Raw genomic sequence first — 23,370 nt, forward strand, 5'->3', positions numbered from 1 at the left:
AAAGAAAATCCAAAATCCAAAGACACGTCATGATGTGCAGGCGAAAATACACGTCAACCAGCTTCGCCACTCCGAGTGGGAAGCTTCTTCCTTTTTCTTTTCTGGTATTGTTGTTATTCTATTCATTTCGATTTTGGTTTATTCAATTGCTTAATCATTTCCCAACTTAGTAAAATGTGGCTTAATCACTCTCGCCACTATTGTTTATTGCACACTCACTCTCCCAATTCCCAAACCCTTTTCCCCAAATGGCCTGCCCCATCAACGGCGCCGCCGCCGCCGCCAATCCCAAGCCTAAACCATCCCCAATCTCTCAATCGGAGATCCAATCCGAGTTCTCCCATCACGACCCTTCAATCGCCCGCATAAACAACGGCAGCTTCGGCTGCTGCCCCGCCTCCATCATCGCCGCCCAGCACCGCCACCAGCTGCTCTTCCTCCGCCAGCCCGACCATTTCTACTTCAACACCCTCAAGCCGTCCATCCTCCAAACCCGCGTCCTCATCCAGAACCTAATCAACGCGGATCACGTCGACGAAATCTCCATCGTCGACAACGCCACCACCGCCGCCGCGGTCGTCCTCCAGCACACGGCTAGGGCTTTCTCCTCCGCCACCTTCCAGCCCGGCGACGCCGTCCTCCTCCTCCACTACGCCTACGGCGCCGTCAAGAAGTCCGTCGAGGCCTACATTTCCCGCACCGGCGGCCACGTGATCGAGGTTCGCCTCCCTTTCCCTGTTAAATCTAGTTTCGAAATTGTTTCCGAATTCGAAAAGGCGCTCCGATTGGGGAAATCGAATGGTAGGAAAATTAGGTTAGCTATTATCGATCACATCACGTCTATGCCATCTGTTATCATACCTATCAAAGAGTTGGTTAGGATGTGTAGAGACGAAGGCGTTGATAGGATATTCGTGGACGCCGCCCACGCCATTGGGAATGTTGAGATTGATGTGAAGGACATAGGTGCTGATTTTTACACTAGCAATTTGCACAAGTGGTTGTTTTGCCCTCCCTCCGCCGCCTTCTTGTACTGCAAGATGTCGGATGAATTGTCCGACTTGCACCATCCCGTCGTGTCTCACGAGTATGGTAATGGTTTGGCAATGGAGAGTGCGTGGACGGGGACAAGGGATTACAGTGCTCAGCTGGTTCTGCCGGAGGTGATGGAGTTTCTTGGTAGGTTTGAGGGCGGACTCGAGGGGATATTGACGAAGAATCATGAGAGTGTGGTAGAGATGGCGCAGATGCTGGTGAAGGCGTGGGGGACAGAGCTGGGGGCGCCCCCAGAGTTGTGCTCTAGTATGGCGATGGTGGGGATGCCGGCTTGCTTGGGCATTAAGAGCAGTTCGGATGCATTGAAGTTGAGGAAGCATTTGAGGGTGTGTTTTAAGGTTGAGGTGCCCATTTACTATAGGGCGCCGTTGGAGGGAGAGGTTGATCCCGTCACAGGGTATGCTAGGATTTCTCACCAGGTTTACAATGTGGCTGATGATTATTATAGATTTAGGGATGCAGTGAATACATTAGTCAAAGATGGGCTTACTTGTGCACTTCTCTCCAAATATGAAGGTACCCTTTCTTCATGTGCTTTCTACTATTACATCCAGCCTTTTAGAAATACTGAAGAAAAAAATATTCATGCTTTTATTTTGGAATGGCAGTAATTTAAATAGGCAACGAAAATAGATAAGAAGTTAATTGTTGTAATGTAATTCTGGCACATATAAGGGCATTTTTTGGGGAGATAGTGAGGCATTATCTATGGTGTAATGTAATTATCTCAATATGCATGCATTAGTTGCGGTGAATAAATTTACTTATGTATAATATTAAAAAAAAAAATCGATTGATCCTCTTTCATTGAACCAAAAAATATAATATAGCTAAATAAAAATTTAGTCGAGGTTCCATGCATTATTTGGGGGGAAAATAAGGTGATGTTTGTGTATATTTCTTGTAATGATCTTCAAAACTTATATTTGAATTGCGAACCTGCTGATTTCATGTTGAGTGTTAGTGTCACATTTTAGTAGGTCTAGATTAACTCAAATACATTCTTGCAAAAATAAGTTCGAAAAAATATAAATCACTTAGCATTTTTGAATTCCTAAAGTTAGTGGTTGCAATTTAGGGTGTGATGCATTTATTCCAGTTACGAGGGAAAAATGGCATAGAAGCATTCTGAAGCAATAAGTTAGGTAAATTAAAGTAAGAAATATGCTTCAGATGACTCACTTCCGTGTTTCCACGGTAAATGTGAACATGTTTTCCCTTTTTCTAGTAGATTTTGTAGATTGGCTCTGCTGTCGCACATGACTGTCGCCTTTTTCACAGTGTTTTCACCTATGTAAAACTCTTCTCAATTAGTGACACAAAGATACTACTTTTATGAAGTTGATTTTGTGTTGCCATCTTACTTTTCATTTATAACTTGCACAAATTGGTCTAGTGAATGCCTCCTCCTGCGCTGTATCTGTTTTTCTTGATGCCCCTACGTCTGCACCTAATGATCCGAGTCTGATTAACGATTTCTCCAGTAGTATGTTTTATTGGGTGCAGTCATTAGGGGAAGACAGGTTTGGACTATAGACTTAAGAGGGTGTTTGGCTAAGTTTATTTTAGACAGCTTAAAAGTTCTAACAATGTAATGTGTCAAGAGCTTATAAGTTGTCAAAGTGTTTGGATAATTGAGCTTATAAATTAGAATGAAGATTGTGAGTTGGTGAGAGAAAATACTAATTAGAAAGAGAAAATTGATGAAATATGAAATTAGAAGGGTACATGTTGGAAACAACAAACTATAATAGGGTCATTTTTGTAAACTGCTTGATGCTTATTGGACTATTAAAAAATATATGGTGGTGAAGAACTTATTTTTTTGGAGCTTATAAGTTGTTGGGGCTTATTTTCACATGTTATAAGCTCCTAAACAACTTATATGTTCTTTTAAGGAGCTTATAAGCTCAGCAGAACACCCACTTAAAAGTTAAAACTAAGCTGTGTTTGGATGGTCTCTCCATTTCCATTAATATTTTTCAAACAATATCTTGGGGAAAAGTGTAGTTTGTTTGATTTATTTCTTTGGAAGAATATTGGTTAAAATATATTTTCTGATTGCTCTAATAGAAGCAGTTGCGATGTTTATTTACAAGTTCAACATAATACGAATTCAATAAGAAAATAGCTACTTGCTTTAGACCTGCATTTAACTAAGAATCATAGTATACTAAGAATGTCTGAATGAGTGAATAACTGCCTGACAGCTTAGCAGGGAAGAACATGAAGTTTGTTCAATAGCAACTATGCATCCGGCCATTTCAAACGGAGGAGCAAGGAAATGATCATTTCCTTACCGTTTCTCTGAAGAAATAATGTAGGCTTTCATGATCTTGGTGTTCTTTAGGAATGTTGAAAGCAGTTTATGTACTAGTGTTGTAAAAACTAGTTTTGCGCCCGTACAATGCACATGATATATTATTTAAAAAAATTAAATAAATTAACTTTTTAAAACTTTTATATTTGAATTCAATTAATTATTAATAATATGAGTATAACAAATTTTAGATTGTACTATAATTTATGGGTTGGAGCAATCATTTGAAATAAGAATTTATCGTGAATGTTGTTGAAGTAGGATAGGTAAGTATTTGAAATGATGCATGTTATTGGATCTTCAAATGATTTAAAGAATATAGCCTCAAAGAGATTAATAGATGCATAACTATTATTATTTCACAATTCACTATGAAAAATCCTTCAACTTATCGGACTCATATTTTGAAGTATCATGGTTTTAGTCTACTGTAGTACTGTGCAATTGAGTCATATATATATGTTGACTAAATTGTCAAGAAAAAATAAATAAATGTTATAAGTTCATGCATAATTCATAAATTTTACCAATATTAATATTTTAGTGATTTTATTTATGTATTTAATGAACATATGTGATCATTTTAGATGAAAATATGTTACCACATATGAATTTAAAAAAATATACTCTCCTTGTCCACGATATCACTTCCACTTTGTGGACAACACAGATAGTAGTTGATAGTAGTGAGTATTGTTGTGAGTGGAGTTTTGTGCACCCAACTGCTATAAAAGGAAATGGAAATGATATTGTGGACGGACCAAATTGGTAAAAGTAAAAACGATATCGTGGACCGATGGAGTAATATGTTATTACATATAGGATTGTAATCAAACCGAATAGTGGTATGTTCAAGTTTGATTTGTTAGTATCGAGTCGAATCTCAAACTTTGTCTGCTGAATACTTTGAGGCTCACAAACTTAATCGAGCCTATATGAACTTTTTAAATTTATATTTAGATTCAAAATATTGATTATTTTCTTTTGAAAATAAATTATTTCATATAAAATAATAAATATATTAATAATTTTCTTATAACATGCAAAGTTAGTTATGGATTTAATACAATTATTATTAATTTTAGTAGATAAATAAAAATTGTACGTACTAATTTATATTTTTCAAGTTGCATCACTATACGAACTTGTTCACGAGCTAACGAGCCGCATACTACTAAGCTCAAGTTTGGTTTGCTTATTGATCGGATTTCTCTAAACAAATTTGAACCATTTCTTTTCGAATCGAGCTCCGAATAGTTTGTGGGCGGCATGGTATGTTTACAGCCTCATTATACATTTAATTCTAAAAGAAAATTATGTAATGTGGTTCGAGTGGGAGCCCAAATTTGGGAACGGAGTGAGCCAATTTTTAAGCTAGAATTTGGGCCCAAATTTTCAGTCATTATTCAAATTAAACTCAAGCCTAAGTGAGGCCATTATTGCCTAGGAAAGCTAGTGTATTGGGAAGGAGGGAACCATCAAGGATGAGTTCCATGTATCGGTGGGATCACCTCTCTCCCATTTATGAAATCTCCTCTTCCCCTATATTTTCAGCCATTTATTCCATGTCTAACACTAATTATTCTCATCACAAGCAACACAAGAAGAAAATTTTCTCTCTCTCAACACACACACACCCTTCACTTCCACCACCATCTCAAGAACATCCTTTTGAGGATCTAATCAAGCCAAGGCAGTGGGTAGAAGAAGTTAGGGTGAGGATTTATAGGCATAAAGTTAGAATGAAGATATAGCGACCAGGATATGTGTTCTTGTTTTACCTTGCTAAAGTTTGAGTGTTTTTGAGCATACTCTTCTCCCAGAAGTGGAAATACTTACTACACAACTTTGTGAAAATTGATACCAATATCAACTTTTTAAAATTCCTACACCACATACCCATATGCATTAAAATATAATTTTCATTGTACTCGAGATTTGATTTGTCATATGAAAGTACAACACCCCTAGTACTGCCCTCTCTCTACCGAAAACCTTGGAGCGGAAAAATTTAATTGGCGGAAACTAAAACTGAGCGATCGGAAAGTTTAAAATGAGCGAGCGGAAACTTAATTAATATTGAGCGGAAACTTAAAATAAACGAGCGGAAACTACAAGTAATTAAGTAACAGTAAAGGAAAATCAGGAAACTTTGATATGCTAGAGAACAAATAGGCGGATACAGAAACTTTAATTATTGAAATAGGCGGAAACTTCATTTAATCGGAAACAACGGAAACTTCATAAAAAAGAGAATCATTGTACCAATCATCACTTCTCACAATGATTACTTAAATTTCTGATCCCGATGGGCGATCAAGATATACACACAAGGAAAGTCTAAGCATGGGCTGACTTGGTCGGGTCCCCTATGCCTAACACCCAGGTATCATCGAACCGAGTTAAAACATGCATATTTCAATAGCCCAAACTTATAGTCAAAAGTTTTTGGATTTATAATAATTGTTTTCTTAAAATGTTGTTATATTTCACGAGAAGGCATGCGGTTCATTAATAAATCTTTATACTTGATTTGAACAAAATTGGACATTAACTTCATTGAGTGCATTAGTACTCTATCCACATTTATTTAAATCATTTCAGGATAATGAGAAGTCGGGTGGAAATGGAGCGTGTGCATGGTGGTGGTGTTACCCTTTTTGAAGTGAGACACAATCCCTTGGTTGGTGATTAAGTTATGTTATGTTTGGACTCACGTCATTCTGATTGAGTCGACCAACAGTTTTGTTTAGAAATTTTATTTACTTTTTCGAATTTCACGTCCAGAATTTAATGGGAGTCTTCATACTTTGAGTCAAACTAGTTCAGATTAATTATTTTCGCTAATTAATCCAATTAAATTAGATAGTTTAATGATGATCTTAATCAAATAACTATATATATATATATATACGTTACAACTTACAACCCCTAAAAATGTCGTGCGGTCACAATCCAACCTTACATAATGCCCCATACTCTAACATCCGTTTAAGTGTGAATATGATTTGAAGAAAAAAAGTGTATCTAGGAACTCTACCCATTGTCGGCAAAGCCGACGATGATAATCAAATCAATAACTCTTTGATAGATAAACATTAATCACTCGCAAGTCGCAACAATAAATACATTACTTCTTTAGAAAGCATAGAACGATTATCTAAATGGAAAGAAACGTTTAAAAATGAAAAATTTCACAAATCTAGCAGACGTGCAGGCAACAACCTTAAGTTTATGTTGTTAACCATTCTACTAACTAAAAACAGATCCGAATTTAGACCTAAGATCATTAACATAATCGCGCAATTATCATTAATTAATTTACGTTAATCATGTCGTTCAAACTAGATAAAAGCACTGATTGAGGAGTTAAATAGTTGGGCCTGGGCCGAAGCCGACGCCAAGCCTGACACGTGAGCCTCCAAGCCCTCCACGTGCGCAGATGTGAAATTTTCGATTTGCCGCGCTGAGGTCATCCGAACCAGGTTCGAATCTTGTCATTTTCGCAGTACCCGAGGCTCGGGCACTCCCGAGCCTCAGGCTCCGCCCCCTTGTTTTGTCTCAGCTCGCATGATTCACTCTCTCCACTGTTGCGCACTTAATTTCCTTTCGCTCGATCATCGCCAACAACAAAATCCATTCAAATCGACGGCTCTCCGATTATAAGCGAAATTCCGCATTTATTTTTCCTTTACCTGTCAACCTCTCTCTCTCTCTTCGAGTTTGAATGATGCTTTTCGATTTTATGGGTAGCTGAAAGCCATCGATTCACGGAAGTATGCTTTTCCTTCTCTTCTCTAACGATCTCTCCTTTTCTTGTATTTATGTCGGCTCATGTGAAGTAGATGAGTTACAAACGCATTTTTTTTGAATGTTCAAAGCAAGAAATGCGTGGCTGTGATTTTTCTTCTGTTGAGGTGGAGTATAATTTTTATTTTTCCACGTTTCGAACTTGATTTAATTTTTGAATTTGCAGTGTGAGAAAATAGTCAACTAGTACCCTAAATAATTGCAGCAGATAAATTATTCGAATATAAAATTCAAATTTGTATGAGTATTAAATGCTGCAAGCAACCTGTTCACATGCAGATGGCGATGTGTGTAGGACGGGGCTCGCTTTCATTAATTGCAAAGGGATAGGCTAATAAAGAAGGGTTTGAATTGATTAAGTGAATTCCTTCTTTTATTTTCTTCAACAAGGTCCTACTCTTTGAATCTGCGGCGTCGTTTGAGGAGGCGAGATCGTGATGTCTGCGCAGCCGGTGGTGATGCGGGATGTAGATCCGTTGCTCAAGGATCTGAGCGAGAAGAAGCAGAGTTTCCGGCGTAACGTGGTGTCGCTGGCGGCGGAGCTCAAGGAGGTGCGCAGCCGCCTCGCTTCTCAGGAGCAGTCCGTCGTCAGAGAAACCCTAACAAGACAGGCATGCACAGGAATCTGACTCATTTGACTGCATCAATTTTTTCAAAAAAAATTGGTTGTTTTACGAAAAAAGTTGAAATTGAAATAATTGTTATCTTTTTGTTCTGATTTGCATTCTGAAGTGGCTCCCACTTTTTTTTGTTTGAGAAGAAGATTGGATCTCTGGAAGAATTAAATTAATTGATTTTTTTTAATCTTTTTCTTGATTTGGATTTTCATAGGAAGCAGAAACTAAATTGAAGAACTTGGAAAAAGAAATTTGTCGGTTGGAGAAGAGTTTAGAGGAGAGGAATGCGGAGCTAGAGGCCTCAAATACTGCTGCTGAGATGGTATGCCTAAATTCTGCTAAGTTTATCGTTTTCTGTTTAGTTATTTGAGTTCTGTTTGAACTCAGATTCATATTTTGAATTTTGGGCTGTGAGATTTTGATGCGATCTGATCGATGAGCTTTTGATCTGTGTTTGAATCGGTGATTTATTGTTTTTATATTCGAGGCATCTTCACTGCCAAACACATATGGTGCTTCTTGGCTTTCTTGGTTTGTCTTTTCTTGTTTGTTTTATTTGGTAAGAGGAATTGTATTCGAATATATTTTCGAACTATAAATTGTCTTTCTTTAAAATAGTAGTATGATTTGAATGTTTCTAGGGACTTGTCTCCCTATGATTAGCATGTAGTTGGCATGAAGATGGAATCTTGAACCATTTATTAACTTGAACTAACTGCTGCTTTATGATTGTGCCTTTCAATGCGCATTGTTTAATTTTGCTTATTTGCTTGTCTTTCGAAATCAGATGTTCGCATATGTTTTTGGAAATTCTTTTTTTTTTTTAATTCTTATTTAATTCTTTTTATTCGTCCTTTTGGAGGCCATTAATTTTCATTAATGTACTAAGAATCTTTATTCAATTAAAGTGGCAAATTTGATGGATGATTTTAGTTATCTTTCTGGTGAAGCTTTCCGCTCTGTTTAGAAGCGTTTTTAATTTCTGCATTACAGAGTGAAGGCTTAAGGGAATTTCAATTTTTATAATTGTATCCTCTGAGCATTTCCGATGTGATTTTGTGAATATTTTGGTTTTTACAATCTTAGGCTTATTGATCTTCTACACATGAGAAGTAAAACGGGATCTTCTTAGTAAACCAGGTTCCACAACACCAAATTTCATAGTAAACGGAACTCATATGAGAATGACATACCTTTGCTTTTTTGTAAGTTGGTTAGGACAATTGTAATTTGTAACAATTTTGCGCTGTTGTTCTAGCAAGCTCCTTGTCTATGTCATGGGTTTATGTCACGGTGTTCCTACATGAATGCATTAATGTTGTTTCTTCATTGGTTGAATGTGGTATCATGATCACATTTTGTTATTTCAGGCGAAATGATTCTCACTTGCTACTATATTCTGGTATATGAACATACACAGTTGTCCTGAAGCGTTGTTATGGTTATTAATGCAGTATGTCAAAGAAATGGATGATCTGAGATTGCAGTTATCGTTAACCAGGGCAACTGCTGATGCAAGTGCACTATCTGCACAATCTGCACAGATGCAGTGTTCGGCTCTGGTAAAAGAATTAGAAGAGAAAAACTGCTCTTTAAAAGAGCATGAGGCTCGTGTAGATAAACTGAAAGAACAATTAGATCTTCTACAGAAGGATCTTCTAGCCAGAGAAGTTTCTCAAATGCAATTAAAAGATGAAGTATCAAAAATCGAGCATGAGATCATGCAAGCATTAACCAAGGCTGGAGCAGATAAAGATTGTGAGCTCTGGAAAATTTTGGTTGAGACGTCTCCAAAAAATTTTAAGAGTATCAATAATCTTTTAACCGTCAAAGATCAAGAAATAGCTAAGTTGAGAGATGAAATCAGGTTTCTGTCTGCTCACTGGAAGCTGAAGACTGAGGAGCTCGAATCTCAGGTGTCATTCGATATTTCATCTCATATAACCTTCATCTGCTTGCAACACCTATTTTCGGGAACTAATAACTCCTAGTTTGTTTATTGCACAGTTAGAGAAGCATCGTAGGGCAGATCTGGAGTTGAAAAAGAAAGTCCTGAAGTTGGAGTTCTGTCTTCAAGAAGCACGAGCTCAAACACGCAAGCTCCAAAGGGTAACTCTATTTCCATGTTTCATTAAATGCATATGCTAAAAATGTGTGAGCTTATATGGTTAGTTTCGGCGTTAATAACTTCTGGTGTTGCTTTATACTCCCATGTTTCATAAATCAAATGCAACTAATGATTTGCAAGTCTAAATGATCAGTTCTAGTACTACTATTACTATTACTCTTTCTGCAATGGATGTGATGGCTACTGATCAACTCCAAATCGACTTATCTATATTTTGCAGATGGGAGAGCGAAGGGATAAAACTCTGAAGGAACTCAGAGATCAGTTGACAGCCAAGGAACAAGCTACGCCTCCGGGTGCAAGCAGCGAGAGCCATAACTTCTGGGAGGGCTCGGGTTTCAAGATCATAGTTTCCATGTCGATGTTGGTCTTGGTTATGTTCTCAAAGAGGTAAATGCGTAGATTATGTATTGCTTTTGTATATAAAGATTAGATGAGATGAGATTAGATTTAGATTAGATTAGATTAGATGAGATTAGAGTCATAGATGCGTGGTAGATGAGTACCTTAGTGGGGCAAAACTATTGTAGAATTATGTAATGTGATGTAACTGTAGGGGTCTTATTCAATTTTTCATTGAGCTGTCGTGGCCCCTCTCAATTATATGAATAGATGCCCTTGTTGTATGACCACAATTTAGATGGGAATTATTGTATGTATATTAACTTAATATACATCTTTGTTGAAGTTGGTCTCAATAAAAAAAATATCTTGCATTTAGGATAGAAAAAATACTTCCTCCCCCCTTGAAAAATACTTGGTTGTCTTTTGTCATTTTGGTATATTCACCAATAGTCTTTTTTAATTTATTTTTTTTCGATATATAGATACTACCTCACAACATATTACTTTTAATATATCAATTTATTTACTTGTTTTACTACATGGGGAGTTATTTTTTCCACTCATGTACAATTAATTAATCATTATTAATACTACTTATAAGGTTATATTTAGATACTTTTATTAAAACTAATATTCTCTTCGTCTCATTACAAATGTCTCTATTACAAATGTTTCATTTTTTTTTTTTGCAAATAATTAAGAGATTAATTAACTAATAAACCCATCACCCACTCTTTTTCTATATCTATTTTACAAATTTTAATTTATTTCTTTCTCCACCAATTCATTTTATCTGATAATTAAATATTTTTTGATCACCGTGTTCGAATGCAATGATATATTTGTAAGGGACGGATGAAGTATTATTTTTTGGGGATGTAGGGCTTAAAACAAATTATAAGCAACATTTGTCGCCTTTTACCAACGGCTGGAAATTTGGTGAATTTATTGAATGAGACACAACTAAGGTTGTTGTTTCATTTTCTTTTTGTTAGGTTGAGGCATTAATGATGCTGACCAGTTAGGCCTTCATGTTGAAAATGTGTTACGCCCGACATTGAATTTATTTGACATACAAACTTGAAAATAGGAACATGTATAGAACAATCTCATATGTTCCATAAGTGTGTTTCATTGTCTTAAAAAGGGTTAAATTGCATTTGAAGATATGGGCTTTTAGGTTAAATTGCAATTATAACAAATACCCTATCTAGCCTTTTCATTTATAGCAATTAGAATCATCTAATTTTTAGAATGAGGCACTCTTCCGTGACACTTGAAGATCATACAAATAACACCTGAAGATCTTCAAGTGTCATTTGCATATTGAAGTAGTGTCATTCAGAAATATTCAATTATTATTTTCTCGAATAAAGTAGTGTCATTCTGGAAACTAGTTGCACGGTGCAATCGGTTGCACATGAATATTTGTGCTTTAAAATTAAGGGCTTGATCGGAAAGAATTCATTTGAAATAAAAAAATTCAAAGAATCAATCAAATTTGAGAGTGATTATAATTAAAACAAATGGAAAGAATAGAGGTGAAAGACGCATCCATATAATATAACGAGTAATTATTTCTACACATTCTACTAGTAGGTTTTAGCTCTATGATAGAAACTCCTAATCTCTCAATGTTCACATATTCATATGATATATAAATAAGGAAGGTGATGAACAAATAAACGTGACAGCATCCAATTGATCAGTCCAAAATCATGACTACGTTTCTGCATACCCCCAAAACTGTATGTCGTAGTAGAGCAATGGCAATGGCAATGGCAATGGCCCTTCTTCTACATTTCCAAAACTACAATGGCTGCAACCGCAAGAATGCAGCCCACAAATGGCTCGAGAATGCTCGACACTGAGACAGAGGAGTTTATGTTGGCCACCGGAGACCCATCTCCGATCCCAAATCCCGTCGTCGTGCCGCCGAAACCAGGGTTGCTCGAATTCAATATGCTCGGAGGTATGCCGAAACTGCTCACAGTAAAAAAATCCAATATCAATGATTAATATTGCATATGTTTACGTAGTCTTATTACTATTTTTATCCGTCCACAAAAATTTATAATTTCTTTTTATTGAAAATTATTTTTACCAAAAAAAAAAAAAAAACCATTTTGACACATCCATCCTTATTTGAGATGCATTTTAACATCTATTGTAGTGCTCCAAACCACACTACAATTTTTATAGATAGAAGGAGTAAGAGTTGCTCTTTTTATTCTAAAAAATTGTAGTAATTTTGTCTGAAACTTACTAGGGGTGTAAACGAGTCGTGTCGAGTCTAGTATTAGCATACTCAAGATCGAACTCGGTCTATATGCATGAAGCTCGAGCTGGACTCGATGACATATTCGGTGAGCTCGAGCTCGACTCGATTGTTGAATCTTAATCGAGTTTGAGCTCGTTTAAGCTCGTCTCATACATACTTCAACAAATTGTATATGTTATGGGCTATATTAGTAATTAAGCTATAGTGTAGGATACTATCGTAAATTCTTTTAAAAGCTCGATTAGGGTCGCGAGTGTAACGAGTCGAGTAGGATGAAACTCGAACTCGGGCTTGATACCTAGTCGAGTAGCTCGAGCTCGAGCTCGACTAATACCGAGTCGATCTCGAGTAATTTTCGAGTCGATCCCGAGTAGCTCGCGAGCTAGCTCGACTCACTTATCCCCTAAAAATTACTACCACTTATATTTTAAACTTATTCCTATTTATTTATATTTAAAAAAAAAAAAAACATCAATTTTCTTAAATCTTGCTACTTATTTGCTATCTTTACAATACGAAAATGGAATCTTAATTTACCCCGATGGTGTCGGTGATCCTCCGGTTGATGATGCTGTATTCGGAGTAGTCGGATTTATGGTAACCGGAGATGCCGTTGTTGGCGGGCTCGTGCTTACCGGCGTTGCCGCTGATGGTGGAGTTACAGTCGGGATCGTGCTCACCGGCGTTGCTGTTGACGGCGGAGTAACAGTCACCGGCGTTGCCATTGACGGTGGAGTCACAGTCACTGGCGTCGCCGTTGACGGCGGAGTCACAGTCACTGGCGTCGCCGTTGACGGCGGAGTCACAGTCGGGGTCGTGCTCGCCGACGTTGCGAACACGCACGAGCCGGAGCCTGCGCGTCGCCGACGTTATTTAGAGCCGTTTCCGGCGAGATTGTGATGAGTTTAATCAGAATGGTGCTTACTTGGATTCGAAGTGGTGATGGCGGCGGCGCCGCCGAAGTCGCAGCTGGTGGGCACGGGATTCCGCTGGTAATAGCTGTTGAAGGCGTAGGAGGCGTGGTTTTGGAGCGTGTTGGGATTGTAGCAGCTCGCGCCTTGCTGGATGGTGGAGCAATCTGCGCCGCCGATCCCGCACGCGTAATCCAGCGCCGCCTGAATGCTCTTCTCCGGCGCCCCGCTTTTCGCGACGCACCACCCCTGCCCCGCGCCGGTACTGGTCGCTGGGGGGGCCACGGCCGGGGTGGTCACGGGGTTGGTCACGGGCGGGGTGCCGGTGGTGGTGGTGGGAGGAGGAATGGTCACCGGAGTGGCGGCCGGAGTTGGGGTTATGGTGACCGGTGTGGCCGACGGCACCGTGACGATGGCCGGAGTGGTGGTGGGGAAGTTGAGCGAGTCGTGTTGAGTTGTGTGTTTGCGACTCCAATGAAGCCCTGCATTCAAATCTTTTACCGTTATTGACAATGAAGTGCAGCTCAATTGATAAGATTCGTATTTTTTTTAATCAATAAGTTGGAGGGGTGTGTTACAAGATTTTTGAATTGCAAATTATGAGATCTCGTTTGTGGACTGATTTTGAAGTTATACTCAATGCATACTAGATGATTTGAATTTCCACCTTATTAATTGGAATAGAATCGTCAACTGAGCTGCGTTTCGTTGCAAAATTAATGGGCAAGAGTGAAGGAAGCATACCTGAGGCTGAGGAGTGGAGAATGAGAGTAGATAGGAGGAATGAGAAGATAAATTTGGGAGCATCCATTGCTATCGAAGCTGATGTTGGGATATCCAAAATGGAATTTTAGACTTAATTATCATGACATTTTGTGTTTTTTATAATGTAGTGTTATTTCACTATAGCCGAAAGTAGGGGATTTGGGAGGAGAGAGAGAGAGAGAGGAAAAGTTGGAAGATAAAGGTAAGAAAAGGGGGATAAAGTAAAAGGAGGGGGGAGGAATAGGTCACTGTATTAGATATTGGATAAAAGAAAAGAGGTTTCTTTGTGAGGAAGATTGAAATTTGAATTTAGTAGATCATCTCTCTCTTTGAAAAAAGGGCCAAAAAAGAAAAGAAAAAGAGATTGATTAATATGATTGTCATAAAAAAAGAAGCAGAGTTGTTTCATAAAAATGGTAGTGGTATGATTTGAAGCAAGATTGGGGAGGGAGAAGATGCATATGTATGCAGATATGTCTATGCATGCACAGGTGAGAAGATAAAGGAATTAGATTGGATGGAACTGTGTGTGTGTGTGGGGCATGTGGATTTAATGGGAATGGCAGAGGTAAAGGTAGTGAGTGGGAGACCCCTTCTTTATGAATACAAAAGATAAAGTAATACTAGTATCATACGTGGACTGTGGATTACCGACTCCGTCTCATGAATCTTGAGCAATTTCTTTTCGATACGAAAAACTTTTATCGTATAAAGAAAATGCTCAAGTTTCATGGGACAATCCGAAAATGAATACTGTTCAAACTTTGCGGGACGGTGGGAGTATTTCCTTTGACTATAAAATGCTTTCAAATTTTTATTTGTACTTCATGATAGTAGGTATATATATGCACGGGTTACTCAGTCTTTTACTCAATTTTGGGTGGCAATTTTCCAATCAATTGTTGTTAACTGACATCATGTGAAAAATATATACGTTCATGAGAAAATGTACAAAATATTTAAATTGACTAAAATACTTTTAATGTTATGCCAATGCACCCACTTTTCAGAGATGATTCTGACACAATTTCATCTTTTCAGCAAGATTTAATAGGAATGGATGTGTGTTGATCCAGTTCATTTCTGGTAACTACAAAAAAAAATGTGGGATTAGACCCAAATAATTAGGATTTCGTTAGGGTTAAATTTTTGTCATTTATGAAATAAACTATTTTTAATAGGATAATTCAAAATAAAATACGGACCACTATTAATGAGACGAAGAAAATACTCTTTTTGTCCCGCGAAATTTTAAGCAATTTCTTTTCGGTACGAATTTTAAGAAATTAATATTTTGTGTTTTAAATATGGTAGATGAAAAAGTGAAAAGATGAATAAAATAAAAAAAAATGCTCAAATTTCACCAGACAACACAAAAAGGAATGCTGCTTAAGTTTCGCGGGACGGAGGAAGTATATATATTCCCTTCGCTCCCTAAAATTATGCATGATTGACTCTCCAACACAAATTTTAATAAAAAGTTGTTTGTAGTTTTGATATTGGAGAAAGGATCCCACATTGAGAGTATTGTTAAGTAGATTATGGGTAAATAATCTAAGTTAAAATGATAAAATTATAAGAATTATGTGTGGAATAGTGTTCAAAAATAAAGTATGCATAAATTTGGTGGACGTACCCCAAAAAAAATAAAAAATATGCATAAATATGGGGACATAAAGAGTACAAATTTTTTTTTCTTCTTTTTTTTGGCAAGAGAATTAGAATGACGAATATGGAAAAATAAAAGTTCTATTAAGCAATCAATCCAGATTGTAAAGTATGTAGATAACTACTTTAACTACCCAATTGGCTTTTCTTTATATCCGATCCATTAATGCAAATCGTCTTCTTTTCATTTATGTATATCGATGAATTAATAATTAACTTGAATTCAAAACTTTTGGCTTTCAGTATTAAATGTTTTCTTTTCATATTAGTGTTGCATCAGCGCAATGTATGCTAACATTTATACATATATCAATTTTTATAAATTAATGATAATTTCAAATACATTTCAATATATTTATTTTCATATGGAGTATTATTTTTTGTAATTTTTAAATGGTAAATAATGCATTTATTTTCTTGCTAAAATAATGAGTCTGAAAAATTGAGAATAATAGATATATAGATGGATAATCAAATAAATTTGTTAATAAGTCCAATAACTCTATCTTTTATTTAGTTACAACCCCTTTTTACAGTAATGATACTTAAAATTATACATTATTAATTAAAACCATTAAAATTTGAATACTTATAACAAACCAAACTACACACACCTTATATAGATCCAAAATACTTAATACACAATTTTAAAATAAATGTCCGCTTATTTTTAGACATGTCGCAAGTGTACGGGTGCTATTGGCTATTAAGTATAAGAGCAACCAAGATCGTAGATCGTATTTCACAATGACTGAACAAAAATTAAGCTTAGTATAACACCGTAGGAAGCAAAAACAAGATTAATGATTTAGAATCATGCATTAGAATAATTTATCACAATTTGTGTAATGATAAAGTTTGTAGAGCTTAATCAGACAAATTTGGCCCAATTGGTTATAGCCCAATTAAAGAGATTGGCGTATTATGAAGCCATGAGGCTTAATTCTATACACTAAACTTTCAAAGCCCATTTTCGGGTTTGGGCATAGGGTTGGAAGGATTTTTTTTATTATTTTTTTTATTTTTTATTTGAAGGGTGGAAGGGGAGCTAATTGTTAAAATAGAAATATAATTTTAGTGTCTTTAAAAAGAGAATTATATGTTACGAAATTTTAAAAAATGAGAACTATATATTAGAGAATTTGAAAATGAGACAATAGCTTCTTTTTTTTTTTTTTACATTTATACTTCTATTTTGGGCTATGATAGAAGCTATAGTCCTAATTTTCATGTGTTAAATAGGAGTGTAAATGTAAACAAAGGAAGCTATAGTCATCATTTTCAAATTTCGTAACATATAGTCATTATTTTCAAATTTTGTAGCATATAATTCTCTTTTTGGAAAACACAAAAAGTTACGGTCCTATTTTAACAATTAACTCGTCGGAAGGATGAATCAGATAAATCCTAAAAAAAGCAACCCAGTAAGGTTAGTCCGCCCTCATCACCGTGACTCTTTATTTGTTACATTGCTAACTAGCATTACCAATACAAATTCTTATTACTGTACTAGTACGGCCATTCGTGCATAGGGGTGTAAGTGAGTCGAGCTAGCTCGCGAGCTACTCGGGATCGGCTCGAAAATTACTCGAAATCGACTCGATGTTAGTCGAGTCGAGCTCGAGCTCGAGCTACTCGAATTGGTACCGAGCTCGAGTTCGAGTTTCGTGATACTCGACTCGTTAGGCTCGCGAGCCTAATCGAGCTCAAGCAATTATTATATAATATATTATATATTGGGCCAAAATTAAATATATTTAAAATACACAAAATGGCCCAAACCTTTAAGCCCATTATAACAAAATCTGCATTTGAATTCACTTGAATTTGAAACCCTAAATCCTAAGCTATCAGCCGCCCCAAGTTCCCAACCCCAATCGGCCAATCCCCAATCTCTCATCTCTCTCTATCTCTCGGCTGAATCTGACCGGCGACGCGCACTCCGGCGCGCACGAGACAGCAGCAGTAGCAGAGCAGCACGGAGCCGCTAGCCCGCCACCTTTAGCTCTCATTTCCCCAATCTCTCATCTCTCTCTCGACTGAATCTGACCGGCGACGGTGACGCGGCACCCCGGCGCGCACGCGACAGCAGCAGCACCAGAGCAGCACGGAGCCGCCGGCCCGCCGCCTTTAGCTCTCGGCTGAGTCTGATCGGCGACCGGCGCGCGACAGCAGCAACAGAGCCGCCGTGCCGCCACCTTTGGCTCTCCTTTTCCTAGCCCGGCGGCCGGCGCGAGAGCAACAACATCTACCAGCACCAACTGCCCTTTCCCAGCCCGGCGCGACTGCTCTCCTTCCACTGCACTACTGCTCTCCTTTTCCCAACCCCGCGCAACTGCTCTCCACAATCGAGCTTAATCGAGTCGAGCTCGAGCTCGCGAATATGGCATCGAGTCGAGCTCGAGCTCAAAAAAATCAAGCTCGGCCGAGTCGAGCTCGAGCTCGAGCTTCATGAAAGTAGCCGAGTTCGAGCCTGAGCAGAGCAATACTCGACTCGACTCGGCTCATTTACACCCCTATTCGTGCAATGCACGACAAACATTTAAATTAAACAATATATTTAAATTAATAAATATAAATTTTAAAAATAAAACAAAATAAAATAATCCACATCAATTACTCAATAAAATCATAAATTTGAAAATATAAATTTTTAACTTTGTATAAAGCGTAATGATAATTAAAGTTATTACATAAATTTCAAAAAATCGATAATAAAATTAGCATTACACGTTATTATAGACTATAACACTTCATAATAAATAAATAAATATTTTCATACAGAAATATAAATAAAAAATTTTAAATTTTAATAAAGAGAGAAAATAAAATATTTGATTTTTTTTTATAATCTATTCATTTAAAATTCATTTTTCATGATTCTTTTTATACTATATTAAATTTAAAATGCATATTGAATATTTTTTCATGAAATGTGACCATGTTTAGAAGAGAATTAAAATATAAAAAAAATAGTGAAAAAAATGATGGAAGAGGAGAGAGAGAAAAAAAAGTGGGAAGAAATGGAGGGAAAAAACTCTTTTTTTATATATTATATAGATTACTTAATTACCTTCTATATAATTTATAATCATTTTTTAATCTTTACTTAGACATAATGAAGATCATGTAAGTTTATGGTTTATACCATATTGTAAATTTGTAGCTATTATTATTTGAGGAGGCCCACAAATGATTGATGCTACAAGAACAATATTAATCATTAAATCGGAAACTCACTTGTCGTAGACTAATTTTCCATCGTCAGTGATATAAAAAATCTATTCAACTCTTTATTGTCAATGGCCCATTAGCTCAGTTGGTTAGAGCGTGGTGCTAATAACGCCAAGGTCGCAGGTTCGACCCCTGCATGGGCCAATTTTGTTTTTTCTTTAATATTTTGCAATTTTCCTTCTATTATTTTGATAACTATCACTTCAAAACTCAAATTATATTTGTGTAATTAATTAGTACTATGTCTGCTTTTATTTTTTTTAAAGGTCAAATATATTTTTATTAATCATAAACTATTGATTTTATATCAATTAAGCTCCAAAAACTTGAATATTTTGTTTTTTCTTTAATATTTTGCAATTTTCCTTCTATTATTTTGATAACTATCACTTCAAAACTCAAATTATATTTGTGTAATTAATTAGTACTATGTCTGCTTTTATTTTTTTTAAAGGTCAAATATATTTTTATTAATCATAAACTATTGATTTTATATCAATTAAGCTCCAAAAACTTGAATGGATATCACTGAATTAGCATAATTTATTAATTGTTATTCTAAATTTTTGTCATGAATGTCATGTCATTAAAAAAATCTCTAATTTCCCTGGCCTTTTCCTATCTCTCTTGAATGGATCTCTGAATTAGCATAATGTATTAACCGTTCCGATTCCTTCAATCTCGCATCTTGATGAGGAGTAATATATGCAGAGCAGAGGAATGAACTCGGACAGAGAATTACTAGGGTCAGAAGAATGGACCTCGAGAGGAACGGATTCCGTAAGAGGAATGGGTTCGGCCAGAGGAATCACCAAAAGACAGAGGGATGATTTGTCTACGCGCTAGAGCAAAGGAACCGCCCGCCTGCGGGAAGAATTACTACTATGCCCCTGATCACGCGGGGGGCATGTTTTCAGAAATGAAACTACCATTTTACCCTTAGCTTGTAATCTATAAATACCCATGCACCCGTATCTTGTAAACTACGTGCTCTTTACTCAATACAACTGCAATTTTATTCTCTCGGCAATTCGATTCTTTCCTCTCAACCCTTACGTGCAAACACTAGGTAAAATCCACGATCTCACTACGATTCACCGATTAAATCATCACCTGTTCATTCACGTTCACCACACCTCTTACTCTCTTATTTTCAATTTGTTGCTAGAGCTTCAATTCGGTTCTTCTATATTTTATTTTATTTTTTAATGACATAGCATTCATGTAAAAAAGATATTTCAAAATCTTAATATACTGTGAGAATCTGGTGAATCACATCAATTTTTTGGAACCGAGAAATGGATGCTGAGGTATAATTGATACAAAATTGATAATTCATGGTTAAAAAACATTTTCTTGATACATAAAAAACATTTTCAATATATAATTAATTATGCGAAAATTATTTGGAGTTTAAGTGACATTTATACCTTTTTATTTTTTATTTTGCAATTCACTTTCTCATTTTTATACTTTGCCAAAAAAAAAAAAAAACTATACTTCGTTCCCTTATTTTCATTGTTAACCGCTCTTAGTTTGGTTGAATACAAAGATAAATAACCAAAAATAGCGAATAACGATATACATATGTCAATTGTCAAGTAAACAAAGTGAATAATCTTGATTAATATACAACTACATGGTATTCGAATCATGTTATTGAGTATTAATCCAATTACAACCAACTAATTAAAACGGAAATTACAACAAATACACTATCACTATGATGCTTCCTTCGATTCCATATCAAAATATATATCCGCCGCTACACATGGCATCGCCACCATCACCGGCGCCGGCGCCGCCGCGTGCAATATTAGGTTGACTGTGAATGGCCATCTTACTGCATCCATTCTGATCATCCATATCCCACAATCCAAAGCAGTTATCAAAATCAGACCAGCACCACGTGCTGTTACAATCTTCATGAGCCGTCGCCAACATTAGCTGATCACTGCTCCTACATACTTTCTTCCCTTGCTCATCTTCAACCTTTCCAATCTTACTATCAATTCTTGCTTCTTCTTCTTCTTCTTGTTTCTCTTGGCGACTCTCATGGCTCGAAGCTGACTTCCTCTTCTTGAAATGGGTTCGCCAGTAGTTCTTTATCTCGTTGTCCGTTCTTCCCGGTAAGTATCTCGCGATAGTTGACCATCTGCACAAGTACGTGCGCGTGTGTTAACCTAGTGGTAGTAGCTTAATGCCCAAGACTTGAGGTTCTGGGTTCGAGTTCTCCGTCAGACGATCTTTAAATTTCTTTATTTAGTTATGTAATTTATCAGAAGAAAAAGATATGTGTATGTGTGAATGAGTGCATACTTGTTTCCCCAAAGGGCATGGAGTTCAATGATGATCCCTTCCTCCTGTGGTGTAATATGGCCTTTTTTAAGGCCAGGCCTCAAATAATTCACCCATCTAAGCCTGCAGCTCTTCCCACTCCTATTCAAACCTGCAACTCGATCACAAAATAAATCAAAAAAACAAAATTCCAAACTCATTAAAACACACACATATATAGGACAAAGTTCTATAGAAACACAAATATAGACAGAGAAAGGAGACGGAATATCAGCAGTTGATCTTATCTAATCTAACTGTCAGCGTTCGTTCGTTCAACTTTCAACGCGGATTTTTGTTGAACATGAACAACCATCAAACCCCCAGCCCCCAAAAGTTCAACAAATTATCATTTTGTACGTTCAACAGCATTAATGTTCAATGTTTCTATTTTGTGTTCAACACCTCTGTTTCTGCAGAATGCAGCCCTATATATATGTGTGTGTGAGAGTCTATATATATATATATATATATATATATATATATATACCTGCACACTTAGAGACACAGCTCCATCTCCCTTCGCCATAGCTGCTCACATACTCAACAAGCAGCTTATCTTCTTCAGGCGTCCATGGCCCTTTCCTCCATCCTTGCTCTGCAACTCCGAGGCTCCCCATTGATTTTCAATTTCAATTTCCCACTGTTGTATTGTCACCAATTCTTGCGACAGACTACCTAATCACTATATATCCCTCCTATATATATGTGTGTGTGTAAATATGTAGGGGTTGTCAGCATCGATGATGATGATCTGATCATCTCAAGATAGCACCACGGATATAATATCATTAAACAAAATATATGCAATGTGTGTAGTCATAAGCGATATTTTGTTGTTTACTGGAAAGATTAAAAAACAATCATTCTCCCTCACGCAATCGGCCATGTGTGTACAACAGCATTTTCTCGGAAGGGCTGGATTCTCTTGACCACTGCCGTTGCAACAGCTGTTGATTCTCAAAACACGGTTTTAGTACGATGAAGAAGGACTGATATTACTATTAATTAATCATATATACTTCTTTTACTTTTCTTATTTTAATTGTGTTTTTTTTTTAGTTGGAACATGGGAAGATTGAGATTCGTACCTTAGTCACTTAGTCTCACAAAGGAGATGAAATAATGCTAATGTACGTTATTGTTACAAGATTTATTTATTTTTAAAAAAAAAAGAGAAGAAGAAAGAGTTAAAATACACAGGCTTTTTTACAATTTTTTTTCTTGAAATATACAAATTTTACATTTGTTATAGTTTTCTCCTCATTAAACCATTTTGTCAAATCAAAGCTAACGTGGCATCGATGTGACTACTTAAATACACATTTATAATTGAAAAATAATGTAATTTAAAAATACAAATACTCATGTGTAACCGGTTGCACCGCGCAACTGGTTGCCAGACTGACACTATTTTATTCGGGAAATAACACTTGAATATTTCCGAATGACACTACTTCAATATACAAATGACATTCACTACTTCAACATACAAATGACATAAGTGTCATTTGTATGTTGAAGTAGTGTCATTCAGAAACCAGTCGCACAGTGCAACCGGTTGCAAAGGAGAGTGTCTCGTTTAGAAATTAAGTGTAAGTGGTGTATGGTTTTTATCTTTAAAATATCATTACTAACTAAACACATGACACAAGTTTTAGTTTTAGAGGTAAGAGCGACTTCAATTAACACTTAAACATTTATCCTACATTGATTTTGAATATGCACATATGTAAGACCTATGTTAATGCTACTCATCAACTTGGATTTTTTAGGATGGTAAAATGAGGAGAACATTGTCACAAATATTTGTGTATCCTGTCCTGTTGTGATTAATAAATCCCCCCCCCCCCCTCCAAAAAAAAATTAAAGTTGGAGGAATTATTAGATTCAGATTG

At 36.5% G+C, this 23,370-nt stretch overlaps 4 protein-coding genes and 1 non-coding gene across 9 annotated transcripts; 3 read left to right on the forward strand and 2 right to left on the reverse strand.

Moving 5' to 3' along the window:
- LOC130989755 (probable L-cysteine desulfhydrase, chloroplastic) lies at positions 1-3,519 on the forward strand. Of its 2 annotated transcripts, none has more exons than XM_057913848.1 (2): positions 1-1,572; positions 3,267-3,519. In XM_057913848.1, exons 1-2 carry the CDS (start codon positions 249-251, stop codon positions 3,269-3,271), a joined length of 1,329 nt encoding a protein of 442 aa, XP_057769831.1. In that variant the 5' UTR covers positions 1-248; the 3' UTR covers positions 3,272-3,519. The 2 variants fall into 2 exon arrangements, with proteins under 2 accessions (XP_057769831.1, XP_057769830.1); XM_057913847.1 differs by having other exon boundaries at positions 30-1,572; positions 3,272-3,519.
- A 2,928-nt stretch (positions 3,520-6,447) lies between these two features.
- On the forward strand, positions 6,448-10,618 carry LOC130989756 (nuclear envelope-associated protein 2-like). 4 transcript variants are annotated; one of them, XM_057913852.1, is made up of 6 exons: positions 6,448-7,293; positions 7,577-7,797; positions 8,018-8,125; positions 9,258-9,719; positions 9,811-9,912; positions 10,152-10,618. In XM_057913852.1, the coding sequence occupies exons 2-6, from the start codon at positions 7,624-7,626 to the stop codon at positions 10,323-10,325; spliced, it is 1,020 nt and encodes a 339-aa protein (XP_057769835.1). In that variant the 5' UTR covers positions 6,448-7,293; positions 7,577-7,623; the 3' UTR covers positions 10,326-10,618. The 4 variants fall into 4 exon arrangements, with proteins under 4 accessions (XP_057769835.1, XP_057769833.1, XP_057769836.1 ...); XM_057913850.1 differs by having other exon boundaries at positions 6,448-7,152; positions 7,466-7,797; XM_057913853.1 differs by having other exon boundaries at positions 6,448-7,152.
- A 1,194-nt stretch (positions 10,619-11,812) lies between these two features.
- LOC130989757 (PLASMODESMATA CALLOSE-BINDING PROTEIN 4-like) lies at positions 11,813-14,753 on the reverse strand. Its single transcript, XM_057913854.1, has 4 exons — positions 14,213-14,753; positions 13,483-13,950; positions 13,095-13,410; positions 11,813-12,259 (listed from the first exon to the last, which is right to left on the reverse strand). The coding sequence occupies exons 1-4, from the start codon at positions 14,277-14,279 to the stop codon at positions 12,073-12,075; spliced, it is 1,038 nt and encodes a 345-aa protein (XP_057769837.1). The 5' UTR covers positions 14,280-14,753; the 3' UTR covers positions 11,813-12,072.
- A 4,452-nt stretch (positions 14,754-19,205) lies between these two features.
- On the forward strand, positions 19,206-19,279 carry TRNAI-AAU (transfer RNA isoleucine (anticodon AAU)). Its single transcript has one exon. It is a non-coding gene; the product is annotated as a tRNA-Ile (tRNA).
- Positions 19,280-20,729: 1,450 nt separating this feature from the next.
- Positions 20,730-22,696, reverse strand: LOC130989758 (MYB-like transcription factor EOBII). Its single transcript, XM_057913855.1, has 3 exons — positions 21,963-22,696; positions 21,455-21,584; positions 20,730-21,290 (listed from the first exon to the last, which is right to left on the reverse strand). Exons 1-3 carry the CDS (start codon positions 22,090-22,092, stop codon positions 20,882-20,884), a joined length of 669 nt encoding a protein of 222 aa, XP_057769838.1. The 5' UTR covers positions 22,093-22,696; the 3' UTR covers positions 20,730-20,881.
- Positions 22,697-23,370: the final 674 nt, after the last annotated feature.

This window comes from Salvia miltiorrhiza, chromosome 6, assembly GCF_028751815.1.
Source record: "Salvia miltiorrhiza cultivar Shanhuang (shh) chromosome 6, IMPLAD_Smil_shh, whole genome shotgun sequence".
NCBI classification, from domain to species: domain Eukaryota; kingdom Viridiplantae; phylum Streptophyta; class Magnoliopsida; order Lamiales; family Lamiaceae; genus Salvia; species Salvia miltiorrhiza.

Excerpts from the sequence above, each read along its gene's own strand:
- LOC130989758 (XM_057913855.1), bottom strand. The coding sequence starts at position 22,092 with ATGGGGAGCCTCGGAGTTGCAGAGCAAGGATGGAGGAAAGGGCCATGG. Across the intron at positions 21,585-21,962 it reads CTGTGTCTCTAAGTGTGCAG|GTTTGAATAGGAGTGGGAAG; the intron begins GTATATATATAT and ends ATCGAGTTGCAG. Across the intron at positions 21,291-21,454 it reads CATGCCCTTTGGGGAAACAA|ATGGTCAACTATCGCGAGAT; the intron begins GTATGCACTCAT and ends GTACTTGTGCAG.
- LOC130989756 (XM_057913852.1), top strand. The coding sequence starts at position 7,624 with ATGTCTGCGCAGCCGGTGGTGATGCGGGATGTAGATCCGTTGCTCAAG. Across the intron at positions 7,798-8,017 it reads GAGAAACCCTAACAAGACAG|GAAGCAGAAACTAAATTGAA; the intron begins GCATGCACAGGA and ends GGATTTTCATAG. Across the intron at positions 9,913-10,151 it reads AAACACGCAAGCTCCAAAGG|ATGGGAGAGCGAAGGGATAA; the intron begins GTAACTCTATTT and ends TATATTTTGCAG.
- LOC130989757 (XM_057913854.1), bottom strand. The coding sequence starts at position 14,279 with ATGGATGCTCCCAAATTTATCTTCTCATTCCTCCTATCTACTCTCATT. Across the intron at positions 13,951-14,212 it reads TCTCCACTCCTCAGCCTCAG|GGCTTCATTGGAGTCGCAAA; the intron begins GTATGCTTCCTT and ends ATTTGAATGCAG. Across the intron at positions 13,411-13,482 it reads CATCACCACTTCGAATCCAA|GCTCCGGCTCGTGCGTGTTC; the intron begins GTAAGCACCATT and ends GGCGACGCGCAG.
- LOC130989755 (XM_057913847.1), top strand. The coding sequence starts at position 249 with ATGGCCTGCCCCATCAACGGCGCCGCCGCCGCCGCCAATCCCAAGCCT. Across the intron at positions 1,573-3,271 it reads ACTTCTCTCCAAATATGAAG|CAGGGAAGAACATGAAGTTT; the intron begins GTACCCTTTCTT and ends CTGACAGCTTAG.